The following is a 15,395-nucleotide window of genomic DNA, read 5'->3' on the forward strand; positions in this document are numbered from 1 at the left end:
CTCATGCTCCCCAAGAGAGATGGACCTGGCTACAGATGAAGATGAGTTACAAGCAGGCTATTGGCCATCTTGACAGCAACTCTGCGTTGCTAAGCTAGCCTGGCAGCCATCTTCCCCGGAGGATGAGAATGGCATGTCCCAGCCCAGGTCTTCGGCACCGAGTCTATCTGGCTGTTTTGGAGTTCATTATCTACATGAAGTGTCCGCTCCCTGTTCTCTCCCTTCTGAAGACGACCGGAGGTTGGCAGGGGTCAGGCATGAGTCATACGTGGGTCTGCATGCGTTGGCGGGCAGGGCGCCCATAGTCGGACTGCTGGGACAGGGAGGTATAAGAGAAGCTGGAGCAGCCCAAGGTCTTACTGGCCTGGTCCGACTGCTCATACCCGCTCTCGGCCTTCTCGTAGCTGCTGGGCTTGACGTAGCTGGTGAAAGCCCGGCTGTAGGGGGCTGTGAGGTAGGCCGTCCCGCTGTACATGCTTTCCTGAGGGAAAGGTCGCTCGTGTGGGTCATAGGCTGCACGAGAGCCTGGTGTACCCAGGGTGTACCGGTGGGCATACTCATACAACTTGGGCTGGACCGGCCCAGCGGAAGGGTAGAGAGAAGATGCCCCAAACAAAGGTCGGGTGGTTGGCGTGTACTCAGAGAAGCTGCTTCCTAAACATTGCTCCTCATGGGCGCGGACCTTGTAGTAGCCATTGGTGGGATCCTGGGGAGGACAAAGACAGAAATGCCAATGAAGCAAGGTTAAGGTACCACCAAATTATTTGGAGGGCCGATTCACAGTGTGGTGCAATGGTTAGAGCATTGGACTACAACAAGGGAACCCCAGGTTCACCTCCCATAGCTGCTTTAGGAAAGAATGAAAAGAATGGACCAGTTATGGAGAAGTTCACAGGTAGGCCTCTTTGCCGTCAGGTGTGGTGGGCACTAGGTTAGACAGCATTAAGAGAGCATTAGACCCACTGCCCACAAATCTGCTATCCTAACTATTAGTGGAGAACAGAACTTTTCTGTTTCAAAGGCAGGATGCCAGCAGGTACCACCTGCTGAGGAAAAGATGCCAGGGATGATGTTCGTGTTCTAAAAACACTGGGAAGGCAGGGTATACATGTCTTAAATCAATGAATAAATGTCACCATCACACCCTGCTTTTGAGCATGTCGATTCATCTTGTTGGCACTTGTGGAAAGAGAAGGACCTTTTGGCATCACCCAGTAAGGCCACACATCTCTGGGGGTTCAAAGTGTACATTACTGTACACATCTTTGCAGGACCACACTGACTTAGAGCCTCAGTTTGGGTGGATCTACTGTGAGTCTCCCACACTCCCAGTTGAGCTCACCTTCAGTTCTTGGCTCCCCGTCACCATGGGCTCCTTGCCATCACCCTCTGTCTCACTCGGCCAGCTTGGGCTGCTATCGCTCGTGGTGATCTGCACAAGGATATCTGCTTTGGAGAGCTGCGCCCCCCGCTTGGCTGCAGGATTTATGGACAGACAGAGGTGTGAGCTGAAAACTTGGTCTTCTACAGGATTTCACTCCAGGGGATTTAAACAATGACATCTGCGCACATTCCAGATCTTGGAAAGCTCTGGGATGGGCATGTAAAACACCAGGAAGTGGCAAGATGCACTGAAGCCCTTCTTTAATCTATCCCTATGTAGATTGGGTAGCATTATTCAACGGAGGCATGGGTGGATCCCTATCCCCTTGGGCAGCTAGCTGGGAGAAGAGCAGGCCCATATATCTGCTGTTCGCAAGCTCCACTGGTGCCACCATTCCACCCACTGGTTTTCCCAAGAAACCGTGCAGGGGCAAGTGTCTGCGGGACCCCAGGAAAACTGCTCAAATGGTTGTGTCTGGAGCCGCCGTCCGTAGCAGGGAGATGTCAGGCCAATGGAAAAGGAGGGGGAGAGGCTTTGAAGACCAGGTGGGGATATTCAGTGGGCCTAACCAAGTCCACAGACCAGAGGAGCTCAGAGGAAGAGGGAATAACCCTGCCTCTATCCAGCATTCTGACAATGCAGCCTTAACTATAGGCTGGCAGCAAACAGATCATTTGATTTTGTACCCCAACTTTCTCCCCAAAGGTCACTCAAGGATTGGTGACGTGGGCTGCAGCTCAGGGGCACAAGGCCCCACGTAATTCCTGGGAGGGCTGAGAACGGTTGCTTGGCAACCTTCAGTCTCGAAAGACTATTGTAGAAGCCTGCAGCACCCAGTATTCCCAAGCGGTCTCCCATCCAAGGATTAGCCAGGCCTGACCCTGCTTAGCTTCTGAGAATGACACCTCACCTTTCCCACAGCGCTTCCGTCGGTAGCAGAAAGAGATGACAACCACCAGGAGCAGGAGAACAGCAACCCCGGAGGCAGCTAAGCCCCCCATGATCAGGACGGACGAGACCTCTGCGGGGAGAATTCATGCCTTTAATTACTGGCATTTGATTTCATGCCATCTTAAATGATACCTTGTGCTTTCTTCTGATTGGGGACCAGAGCACGAATGCAAGTCAAAAATGGACGGGTGTCAAAGCACAGACTTAGCTTGAAAATTTATTTTGGCCAGCAAAAAAAACATAACTTTTTTGGTTGCAATCCTACCCTGCGCTGGAACAGGCAAGCCAAGAGGCTTGCGTTGTATCCAGCACAGGACAGGGGCCCAAGGCGGCCCAGCCAGAGGCAAGAGGAAACGTGACTTTTCCCCTATGGGTCTCCTTGGACTTGTGCCACCTCCTGAGGTGGCACAAGTCCAAGGACAGCGGAGTGGCTTGGAGCTGCTCCAAGCTCCCCGGGAACGGGGGTTGGGATCCAGCATAAGCGCTGGATCCCAGCCCCGCCTCCCGCTCCCCACCTGCCCACCGCCCGCCCTCCCCCCACCCAGGAATGCCTCCCTCCCCACCTTCCTTCCCGCCCACCCCAGAGGCTTGCATCAGCCCAGGCTGAACACAGCTGAAAGAGCAAAGTGATGAACGTCAAGTGCAGTGATTCCCAAACTGAGGCTCCCTGGGAAGCCATGGAATCCAGCCAGGGGAGATGCAGAATCCTGGTGAAAATCTGCCACCCTATACACTATAGGATTGTAGCCCTAATGGGGAGCTGTGGCCAATGGCCCAGTAGGTCAAGGGAACTGCTAGTTGGAAAGGTTTGGGAACCACTGCCCAAGGGGGGATGAAAGTCAAGGTCATGTTGTGTCACATCAGTATTCTGCCCTCCTCCTCCAGGACCTCAGTCTCAAGCTGGAGATTATCCCCTTTTATTCTCCCAACAATCCCTGCCAAAGTATGCTGTACAGAGAGACAGTGGCTTGCTAAGGTGAGTTTCACTGCTCTGCTGGGCTCTGCACTTGGATCTCTCTGCTTTGAAAACAGGAGATCTGGCGGGGCCCCAGTGAGTTCACCATGAAGCTTGTTCCTGGTGAAATTAGTAGAGGGGGATGGGGAATCTTACCTTGGCGGCACAAGCTGACGGTAGCGGAACGTGCGCCAAAGCGATTCCATGCGGTACAGTTGTAGGCCAAGGTGAAGTCGCTGTCATGCGTTGGGTCGATCAGCAAAGCAGAGAGCACCCCTTGGTCGGTCACCATGGTGTCCACCGTGAACCGATCTAGCGAGCCAGCATCCAGCACCCATTCACCCCACGACCAGGCCTGTTGCAAAGAGACAGGAGGGCACATCAGAAGCCTGGACAGGTAGAAGATGATGGCTGCAATGCTAACCACACTTTCCTGAGAGTAAGCCCCAGTGAACAAAATAGGACTTACTTCTGAGTAGACCTGGTTAGAATTGTGCTCTCAATCTCTGAACAATTTAAAAAAATTGTTGTTAGATTAGGTGATTAACTATTACCATTATTTATATGGATAAGATTATTAAGTATCACCACTGTCAATGCAGATTGAGGCATTCTGATCCTTGCTATCCATATGTAAAGTAGAACCCCGCTGCTGACAAAATAGTGGTACCTAATAGGACTGGTGATGATGCTGATTCCTACAGACTAGTGAAGAAGGTATGGGGACACACTGGGCAATCTATGGGGGGTGGGGGGTCTGTAATAGTAAAAGGGTTAAGAACCCTGAACTAAGCAGTGTGGGTTTAAAATCATGGGTTCAATATCTGTACATTCTAACTACTTTGGCACACATGCATTCCACCTTTTCATCCAACTTCACAAATAATATCTGGTTTCTTTTGCATATGACATACCCTACTGCCTTTCCAAAGACTGGGGCTGGCCTTCTGAGGTGAGGGGAGGTTGTACACAGCCTGCCCAGGCCTCAGAAGGTCTTTGAAATGCACTTCCAGCTTTGGTTGAAAACCAGGGGTGCCTTCAGGACTCCAGAAGGTCTCCAGGAGGCTTTATGAGGTGCAGGAACACTGCAGGCTACCTCCTCGCACCTCAGAAGGTCAGCCAGAGTCTTCAGAAAGACATTTTGTGAAAACCTGGAAGTGCCTCTCCAAAGGCTCCGGCTGAACTCAGACACGACTTCCAGTCATGCCTGGGAGGTCCTCTGAGGTCCTCCAGTGGTTGGCAACCTTCAGTCTCGAAAGACTATGGTAGAAGCATACAGCACCCGGTATTCCCAAGCGGTCTCCCGTCCAAGTACTAACCAGGCCTGACCCTGCTTAGCTTCCGAGATCAGATGAGATCAGGCATGTGCAGGGCAACAGTTGCTGCTCCAGTGTGGGCTTGCAATCCATGTTGAGACAACTCCATGGATAAGGAGGACCATCTGGTACATTCAGGTCTGGTTAAGGCATGAGGGTGGAGGGCAAAGGCGAGTCAAGCACTTACAATCCTGTCGGGGGGTGGGACGCTCCCCACCAAACACTCCAGCCGTGCCTTGGCCCCCACTGCAGTCTGCAGGCTTGGTTCCGCGCCGATAATGGGCGGCCCTGAGGAAAAGACAAAAATGACGGATGCAATCAGGTCTGGTCAGATTTCCGCCAGGCTCACTGCAATAGGTTGCTGTGCATGACCTGGTTCCAAGACCCCTCACCATTCACAGCTACTGCCTTCTCAGCCACTCCAATGCGTGGCACGATGGCTTTGCAGACGTACATGCCGGCATCTTCCTGCGTCACAGCCTTGAGGTGTAGCGCGTTTCCATTGCTCGACACCTGTGGGTACAAGTGAATTCAGATTTATTTACTGAAATGAAGGGATCAGTGCTCTTTTTCCAGCCCAAAAAAGGATACCCGGCCTCAGTTATCTAACCAGGGAACAGAACATCCTAAACCGAAGGCCTGTTTGGACAGAAGGGCTTCACAATTTTTCTGAGGATTCAAAGTGGGTGGGTCTCCTGGTGCCACAACCAAAACTGTGTCCTGTGTGTTCACAGGCTCAGTTCAGGTGGGGAGGAAGGCAGAAAGGGGTGCCCCCCGTTGACCTTGGCAGACAGTCAGAATAAAGCAAAGGTTCTATATCTCTCTTACTACCACCATGGTCTTCCACCTGGCCCACTGTGCTACGAGACAACAGGAGGGGGTAGAGGTTGGTGTTCCCAGATTTGTGTTTGGTAAATTACACACAACTTGGGAACCTGAACTCCTGGTTTAAGTCACTGACCACACTAGATCCCTTCTTGGTCCAGGCTAGGGTGAGAGGTGGACTCCCCGCCCAGGTACAGGTGAAAGAGGCATCAGAACCAACACCTACAGTCAGGGGCTTGGGCTGGGAGATAAGGCGGGCTCCAACTGCAGGAAAAAAGAGGAAAACATGGGTTAGGGGGGCCCATCGCTCAGTAGTAGAGACCTGCTTTCCATGCAGAAGGTCCCTGGAATGGATTTTCTTTTTTTTTCTTTTAAAGACAGCGCTTGCCTTCTTTGTGAATGGCTTTTTGGTTGACAAGCAGTTCATTAAACATTCTTCTTAAAATCTGCAGTTTTATACACTGTTGTCTTCAATAGTGTGAATGAACGTGTGTTTATGCATGTATTAAATAGTTTGTTTTCAAAAACTTTGTATGTAGATACACATCTGCCTGTGCTGCTTCATACAAGTACTTATAAAATTAATTGGGGGTAGCTTTATAGTCAATTAAGGGTCTTGATCCATGTGCATAATATAAAAAAACAAATTAAGCATGCTTTCTTGCTTCAGAAATGGTTATTTTTACTCATATGCAAATTGATGCAAAGGTAATGGATATATTAGTCACCTCGCTCTAATTGGGTGCAAACCCAGCTGTGAATGTGTCAAAAATATGGCACAAATGCCTAATTTTACCACGATGATGGTCGCAGGTTGGAGGCCTTTGAGGTCTACCTGCTGGAACGGCAAGTGGGGTTACAGGAGAGAAGATCCTGGCGGGGGGAGCCCCACATCTGACCTGCCCACACTCAGTATCTGGCACCAATCTGGCACCAAGGTCACCCTCATCATCTCCTTGTCCATCCTCCTCTTCCAAAGTGTTCCCACCTATCCCAGGATACACAGACCCAACCTGCCTCCTTCACTTACAATGCACATCCACCAGTGTGCTGCCGACGGCATTCGAGCCCTCGCACGACACGGGCTCCATGAAAAATGATTGATTGACTATCGCCTCATAGCTGTCCCCATTGGCCTCCGGAATGGGCACACCTCCTTTGGCCCACCTGCGAAGGCATGCACTGGCATCAGACGAGCCCGGCTCATTGCAATCCCCAAAGCTGCCAGTAGAGGGCATCGCAGCAACATCACTATTGCTGTGTGATCTCTGGGAGGTTGGAGTCTGTTGGCCTTTTTACCTGTCGCCTGTCAGCTCCGGGTTGGAGGTGGCCGTGCAGAGAAAGCTCACTTTGCCACCCTCGGCGACCGTTTGCGGCTGCACCGACAGCATGACGACAGGGGGATCTGCAAGAAAGAGGAGCAGAGAGGCTGAAAACTCAAGAAGGGGGACGGAACCCACACCAATGTGCCCATCCCATCCCAGATCTACTCAGGCCTGGCCTATGTATTAGCTCCTACCCCTACATTTGCCTCCACTAACCCATTCTTGCCCTTGTCTCTCCCTCTTTTTTGCCTTCCCTATCATCTTGCACTGTAAGCTCTTTGGGGCAGAGGACTTGTCTAAGACGCAACTCAGCAAGGTGCCAGGGGATCAGATGTTGAGTTATGAATAATAATGGAAGGTAACCCACATTCCGCACCAAGAACAAACACAAACACGGTCTCATTTATGCAAATATATTTGCTGACTTGGGCAAGGTTTATCTGGCGGCTGCTGCTGATCACCTCGGGGAGAGACAAGGGCATTGAAGCGTCACCTCCAGACCCCTGAAATTCCCAATTGATCCTCCCCCAATTATTTGCACTGAGGCAGGCTACATGCAGGAAGGGGCTTGCGTGAATTCTTCCAGACAGGATAAATTTCACATACAGAATAAGCATGTCAGGGCAAAGGGGTCTAGCATAGCTAGAACCAAGCCACTTTTCTATGCGCATGGATTTGCTTTCTTGCTACCAAGAGGCATATAAGCACATGTGCCCGCACCTGGGGAGACAAGACCATTGTACACTTCGCTGAGCTCCTTGGAGGAACGATGGCAAGAAATGTCGTATTATGTATCTGTCCCCAGAAGTAAAAATTGAATCGTATGCACAATCACGGAAGAGAGTCTCCTCTGTAGTGCAGCAATTTTCAAAGCTTTTCTTTGCACAACGCTCTATGGCAGGGGTTCTCAGACTTCTCAGGAGTAAAATTCCCAAGGTACGTTCTTGTACAAGAGGCAGGAACAGAGCCCAGGTTGATTGCAACCCACTTCTTGTGATTGTGGAGTCACCAATTTGGACTTGGACAGAAAGGCAGAATTGGGGAAAGGAGGAAGCACCTGCTTCACGACTGCCCTGCCAGTCATCCCAGGGGTGTTTATACTGGTGTATGAGAAGGACGCTCAACGGTGAATGTCTGGGCCAAGACTTTCCTCCCTATACCTTTGTGAATGGCCTGAGGCAGGGGGAGGTCCTCTCATCCAAGTTTTGGGGTGCAATCCTATCCTGCGCTGGTACAGGCAAGCCAGGAGGCTTATGCTGCATCCAGTGCAGGATTCTGGCCAGAAGCAGCTTAGCCAGAGGCAAGGGAAAATTTTTCCCTTTACCCCTGGGTAACAGCTGCTGGCCAGTATGGGTCTCCTTGAATTTGTACCACCTCTGGAGGTGGCACAAATCCAAGGAGAGCGCAGTGGCTTCAAACTGCTCCGTTCTCCCTGGGAACAGGGATTGGGATCTGGCATAACTGCCGGATCCCAGCCCAACTATCTCTCTCTGCCCGCCCACCCCCACCCACCCCCGGGGCTGCCCACTGCTCACCCACACCCCACCCAGGAATGCCTCTGTCCTGCCTCCTCCCTGCCGCCCCCTGCCTCCCCCACGCCTACCTTTCACTCTTGCATCGGCCCATCCAGGCCATCGCAAGACTCAGCAGGGAAGCCGCCACAGAGGCTGGATTCAGCCTCCATGTGTTGGCGCATCTCCTTGTGGCTTCTGGCACGTTAGCGACCCTCCCGGGCCGGCGCAATAAACTTGTGGCCCAAGGCACGGTTAGGATTGTGCCCTTTGTCTCTTTTAGGGGTTTAGCCAACTCTTGCTTCTGAACATCCACGGACCTTCCCAGCCTTCGTCAAGGGCTCTGCTCTGACCATCAGAAAGGAAATGGGAGATCTTTGTGCTCCTAAGACAAGCCCAGGAGCACAGCCAGAGAAAAAGGTGGCAGCAGTGCTGCTTAGCAGTCTGTGAAACAAGAAGAGCCAATCAAGCTCCAAGTGTGCTTTGAAAAATCTGCCGGCTCACCTGGTGAACTACAGGAGGGAGAGAACGGACGGAAGACTGCCGCTGGGCACAGGAGTCAGCTTCCGTGTGTCATTTGCAGGGATCCAATTGAGATCCAGCAGGGAGCTCCTGAAAAGATGAGGAATGATTTTATTCATTTGAAGAATGGAAGAAGCATATGCTGTTAGAGTTGGAAGGGAACTTGAAGAGCAGGGGCAAGCCAGGGCACAGGCCCCGCAATGGGGCTACTCAAGTCTGCGCTGGCTGAACCGCCACTTTGCAGCCTGACATGGAGGAAAGAATCTTCACCAGTCCCACCCCTCCCTGGGCCTGTCACTCCTGCACCCCGCCCCGGAATGCCTTCCCCCTCCCCAAAAACCTGCACCACCACCTGGGGTCGTGACTTACCTTTGGGTGCACTCTTCGCTCACAACAGGAGAGGCAGCTGAACGCTTTCCACATGCGCTGACTCCGGCGCACCCTCGGCATCACCTGGCAGGACAAAGTTCCAAACAACACAGTCCTGAGAGATGCCTGCATTGGCTCGGTCATGTCGTGAGAATGGATGATGGCCGGATCCCAAAGGATCTCCTCTATGGAGAACTCCTGCAGGGAAAGCGCCCTACAGGTAGACCACAGCTGCGATACAAGGACATCTGCAAGAGGGATCTGAAGGCCTTAGGAGTGGACCTCAACAGGTGGGAAACCCTGGCCTCTGAGCGGCCCGCTTGGAGGCAGGCTGTACAGCAAAGCCTTTCCCAGTTTGAAGAGACACTTGGCCAACAGACTGAGGCAAAGAGGCAAAGAAGGAAGGCCCACAGCCAGGGAGACAGACCAGGGACAGACTGCACTTGCTCCCAGTGTGGAAGGGATTGTCACTCCCGAATCGGCCTTTTCAGCCACACTAGACGCTGTTCCAGAACCACCATTCAGAGCGCGATACCAGAGTCTTTCGAGACTGTAGGTTGCCAACACCCCTGGCATCTCTACTTGGCGCTGAGGCCCAGGGCTCATGGACATTCCTCACTGGGTGATGTAGATGTGCCTTATAGTACGTTGGTGACACCCAGTGCCATTGCTCGGAGGGTTTAGGATTGGGCTCTTATTTCAAACCCCTGCTCAGTGCACGGCCACTGATCACCTAACTCAGTAATGGCAACCAACACTGTCTATATTGTTTTGCTTTTTAATTCATTTTTTTCTTTGTTGGTTTGCTTTTTAGAGGCAAGGAAGGCAGGATAGAAATGTTTAAAAGTAAATTTAATAAGAAAACAAATTACCTCATAAGAGTGAGGCAACACAAAGATAAAAACAGCAGATAAAGTGGCAGCACTAAAACCATCTATTCTAACCCAGTTAAGCACCTTGCAAAATAAAAATGGTTATTGCCTGGTACCCAATCAGACAAGGTAGAAACCAGATGAGCTTCCATTGGGAGGGCATTTGACAGGTAGGGCACCACAGCCAAGGAGATCCTCTCAGCAGAAGTAGCCCACCCCACCTCAGCACAGATGGCACCCAAGGTGTTCAGAGAATGACTGCCCAAGGTGACCCTCTTCCATGATCAGACTAGGGAGCGGATGATCTTGCAAAGAGTAAGGGAAACAGGAGGGAATTTGGCAGAGGCAGACAGAGAGACAGTGCAAAAGAGAGGCAAAGAAATAAAGAGAAGAAGGAAAAGGGTGAGCAGAGGAGAACAAGGCCAACCATTCCTTGCACGAAATCATTTGTGTCAAAATCTTCCTTGTGCTGCTGAATCAAAGGGTCTTCCCTCTTTTCTTCTGTCTTTTGTTAAGAGAGTATTTAGCTTCAGGGCTCAACTGAAAATTGTATTTTTTAATTAATTAATATGTCAATTTTCGCACTCTGCCAGGTGTTTAGATGGGCATTTTTTATTTAGACTCTCAGGAGTCTGAATTCCAGTCAAGACTTTAGGAGCTAATGAAGTATTATGCTAATATGTGATATGCTCCCTTCTGTGACAGACAGAAAGCACCTAGTGACACCAGAACACTCATTCCGACACTGCTGAATTCCAGGGCCTAAATCTGGTTTATACTTCCACATCAGCCATGGTCATGATTCTGCAGGTATTTGACTGATTGCGAATTCAAAGCACATACTGTACTCACCAGATCTTCCCTGTAGTATTCTGGGGGGTGCTTTCCAGTTGGCAAACACAGCCTGGCACAGTGGCACATAAAGCCCTGGATGCCTTTTTTGCTGTGCTTGATGAAGACCCGCTGTAAAATGGCCTTGGTGGCAGCACCAACCACTTTGCCTTCCTCATTGACATCCCTGCTTTCAAGACCTGAATGGGTGAGAGAGAAGGCCAATCAATCAGAGATGCCTGCTGGACCTTTTTCTTCTTTTAACTACAAAGTCTGTTTTGTTCTCTTATTTGTTTGTGCCTATCTCCATGCACGGGAAATCCCCTTTTCTTTCCAACTTCCTCAGTCCATCCCAAGCCACCACTGCCCTCTCTGTTTTTTGACCTCTCTATCTAACTGTGCCTTATGAGTGGGCAGAAAAAGACAGCTTCACGTAATTTTTATTTATTTTTTCAATAGATTTATATCCTGCCCTTCTCCAGAACAACAGGAAGTCCAGGGTGGGTCACAATCACAAATTAAAATTCCAGAAAAAAACAAATTACAATGAACTTAAAAATATATCAAAATACAATAAATAAATCATGAAGTTTAAACAACCCCCCCCCCCCAATAAGGTCAATAGAAAAGCAAAACAAAATCAACAGATACCAAGGTACACAATAATTGTGCACTGTTTTTGTTCCCCTCCCCCTAAAAAATGTGTATTTGAATGTAAATTGTGATGAAAGAGAAGGGTTAAAAGGACTCAAAGCCTAGCAGTTAGTGACGGCCCTTGATCTCTTGCTGTCCACTCTATTCTTCCTATTGGTCCGTTTGGGATTAACTGGGAAAAAATGATAGCTTTCTCTGCCACCTAGGGAGCTGAGTCAGAAGGAGGCTACCTTGGGGACCCTCCCTCCTTGGTGAACAGAGAGCCCCAAAATCTAGTGGGTTCCTTTTCTTCTGGAAGTTAAAACAGTCATGTAATGAGATTATCAGAGACCAGTGATGAACCTGCTCCCTCCTGGATGAACTTGGACCACAAAATCCTTAAAAAATATAGGGAGTTTATGAAAGGGCAAAGCTGCACTCCTCACTTACACATGAAGTAGGCAGGAAAATCTTCTGCTCTTAGGAAGCTCCCATTAATATGAGCCAGGTGTCCTAGAGAGACAGTGGAATAAATAGGAAGTTACTCTTGGAAAACCAACCTGAATCAGTATTAGCTTATGAGGGAGTGCTCTGAAGTGGTTGTAAAGTGCCATGAGACCTCTGGAGAGACCCATCTTGAAGGACAGCTTCAGTGCTCAGGGGATGCCTTTTGGGACTTCCTTCATGGTGTTGCCATCGACAATGGACGGAATGTTGATTCTTGGACTGTCAAGACAGCACCTAGGACTGCCAGAGATCTCCCTAGGTCAGTGTTTCTCAAACTGTGGGTCAGGACCCACTAGGTGAACCGAGAGCCAATTTCAGGTGGCTCCCCATATCATTTCAATATTTTGTTTTTACTATATTAGACTTGATGCTACCATTTGGGGAAATGTGACAAACTTGTACTTTTTACAGGCTAGAATGTAACACAGTAAATGGGACTTACTCCTGGATAAGCACGGGTAGGATTGCAGCCTATGACTGTGAAAACGTTTCCTGCTTATTGAATGCAAATCTTAGAGAACTTTTATAAAATGATGTATAGATGGTGTCTGACTCCAGGTAAACTGGCAAAAATGTATTAATATACCAAATAGATGTTGGAAGTGTACAAGACAAGAAGGAATGTTCTACCATATGTGGTGGACTTGTACAAAAGCAAAAATATATTGGACTTTGATAGACCAGCAAATGCAGTTGACATTTAAGGTAAATTTACAGATGAAACAAGACACTATTTTGTTGGGAATATTGGATGATTCAATTCAGAAAGACTATGAAACTATGTTTTTATAGATGACAACTGCTGCAAGAATATTGTATGCCAAATACTGGAAAGTTCCAGAGATACCTGTAGTGGAAGAACACTGGCTAAAGGTATTGAATTTGACAGAAATGGATAAACTTACAATACTTCTTAAAGATAAGCCAGTAAAAACTTTTATGGACAATTGGAAACCATTCATGGACTTCCTGCGCATTGAAGGGAGAGTGGGTCAAATAATCTATGGCTTTGATGAGTAGATAGGGGATTTAACTTTTATGTTTTTCTCATTTTTCTTTTTCTTTTGAAAATGTACATTTTAAATAAGTGTAGATTGTTTAAGATGTGATGACTAACTTTTTTGTATGATTTGTAGTAATAGAACAAAAAAATGTAGTTTGAGATCTCCACACTTGCCACACAACTTGTAATATCTTTATTCTTTTTAATTTGTTTGTATTTGCATTTATTAAAATAAAGAAAGAAAGAAAGATTATCCTGCTTGATGATGTCACTTCAGAACATCATTTCCGGTGGGTCCTGATAGATTCTCATTCTAAAAAGGAGGTCCTGGTGCTAGTAGTTTGAGAGTCACTGCCTTAGGAGGTTGTGAGCTGAGACCAGTGTTCTCCCTGTGGGGCACATGTACTGTACCGAGAGGCAATAAACAAGGGGCATCTTTTAAGCATTAGGACCCACTTTTTTAAACGATACTCTATCAGGACCCACTTAGGTTTACCAGACTTTAAAAAAAGAGGTCTAGAAAGAAAAATCTATTTATTTATAAGGGATAATAACCAGAAAAAGACCCTGAAACATTTATCTCCCTATATTTACACGTGCTTGCAAACTGCAGCAGTTGGGCTCTTTGTAGGGTAATATGTAACTACAGTATCTGATTTTTGAATAGCCTCAGGGCTTGAGGAAATAGCTCAGCGGTTCTCAAACTCACTGGGAGTCCAAGAACTGCTTGTAAGTGGCAGGGACTGAGAGAGGGGATGTGCCTCAGTGGCGCCGCAGTGGTAGTGGTGCCGCGGCACCCAGAGGCTTGCGTACCTGAGTGGGTCTGCCAGCCTTGGAGAGGGTCCGAGAGGCCTGCAGCTTGCTCTGCGGGTCTCCCCCAAGCTTCATTTCACTCCGATCTGAAGATTGGACTGAATTTTGGTTTACTGTGGCACTGCCGGGGCATCCATTACTAGGTCACGCCCCTTAAGGGGAAATGACCCGTTTTATGTTCCTACATAAAACCCACCAAAATTCAGGTCACAACCAACCAGTGGGTCCTGACCCACAGTTTGGGAACCACTTGTATAAACTATTCTTGTAGAGAAGCCAGTGGTCCCCTGTTCCTGGCACTGGGTTCTAGTTTCTGCACCAAGAGACCTGTTGAATCAAAGAGACTTCTCTGTTCAGTCACCCAGATATCACAAGTTCTCGCACAGCCAAATGCTGACCTAATGTTTTTTAAGCCAAAATACACTTTTGCCAAAATACAAACAAGCAAAAATAGTCTCCAACAATTAGGATGGTTTTCAGGGGTGCTCTGCAGTTTGGGAGGATCTGCCAGGTGAAAAAGAGGGGGTGTCTTTGAAACAGTCACACTGCTTATTGGATTAGAGAAACGGGTGGGGGCTGATGTTCAGCACTGAAGTGAGGGATGCTCCTTGACTTACCCACAAAGCAAGCTGCCACCTTGAATATTGCTGCCTCCTTCACACAAGGATGGAACACACAGCTCAGAGCAGCACCCCTAATGAGATCTGGGCTGTAGGTCTTGGTCTTGCAGAAAATAACAATGAGAACTGGCATCAGGCATATTTGTGCAAAGGGAACACTCTGTACTGATCCTACCACCCTTCTATCACAAATAAACTAGTGAAACCCATGAAGTTGGATGTAGACTAAGCAGACCTGGGTTCAAATCCATGCTCATCTATGAATTTCACTAGAGGACTATGGGACAACGAACATCATACTACCTTATAGTGTGATGTGGAAATTCCCCATGGTATATGAGAAAATTTATACAGGTTGAGTCTTGGCATCCATGAGGGTTCCGTTCTGAGAACCCCTGCGGATGCCAAAAATCATGCTAAATGAAATCCATTTAAAAAACAATGTCCCTTTTCTCAGTGGTTTAAAAACAGCTTCACTTAACATTGTGAGGGAGAGCAGAAGCAGAAAGCAGACAATCTCTCTCTCTCTCTCTCTCTCTCTCTCTCTCTCTCTCTCTCTCTCTCTCCAGGTGCTTAGAAAGGCCTCACTCCTAGGCAGTGACACTTCCCTTCACCTGAAGCACAGGGAAAGAATGCAAAGAGGGAGGCAATAATCACTTCCCTTTGTATTCTTTTCAGTGCTCCAGGGGGAAGGCAGGGGTTGCTTGCCTGGGAGTGAAGCCTCTCTAAGCCCTTGGAGAGAGATTACAATGGTAAGTGAGGCTATTGTTAAAGGATGTTTTTCCTTTAATTTAAAGGACCATTCTCATCACACTGAAATAAAATTGAAGGTGAAATATCCTCAGCTAATGATATTATACCTGTATGAGTTTTGTTGAGATAAAGCTCAGTAAGATAAAGCTTTGTAAGTAGTTCTACTCTATTCTTGACGAACAGGTGGGATTTAAAGTGGTACCCT

General features: G+C 48.5%; 1 protein-coding gene and 1 pseudogene across 1 annotated transcript; both read right to left on the reverse strand.

Moving 5' to 3' along the window:
- Positions 1 to 262: 262 nt before the first annotated feature.
- On the reverse strand, positions 263 to 6,828 carry LOC136661502 (kin of IRRE-like protein 1; the record flags this gene model as incomplete). Its single annotated transcript, XM_066638782.1, has 8 exons — positions 263 to 422; positions 1,367 to 1,476; positions 3,463 to 3,645; positions 4,794 to 4,894; positions 4,999 to 5,119; positions 5,568 to 5,695; positions 6,462 to 6,598; positions 6,731 to 6,828. Coding segments are annotated over 8 exons (1,038 nt in total), but the record flags the coding sequence as incomplete, so codon positions are not given.
- On the reverse strand, positions 4,561 to 4,680 carry LOC136661915 (5S ribosomal RNA; annotated as a pseudogene).
- Positions 6,829 to 15,395: the final 8,567 nt, after the last annotated feature.

The sequence above is a fragment of the Tiliqua scincoides genome, chromosome 10 (assembly GCF_035046505.1).
Source record: "Tiliqua scincoides isolate rTilSci1 chromosome 10, rTilSci1.hap2, whole genome shotgun sequence".
Lineage (NCBI taxonomy): Eukaryota > Metazoa > Chordata > Lepidosauria > Squamata > Scincidae > Tiliqua > Tiliqua scincoides.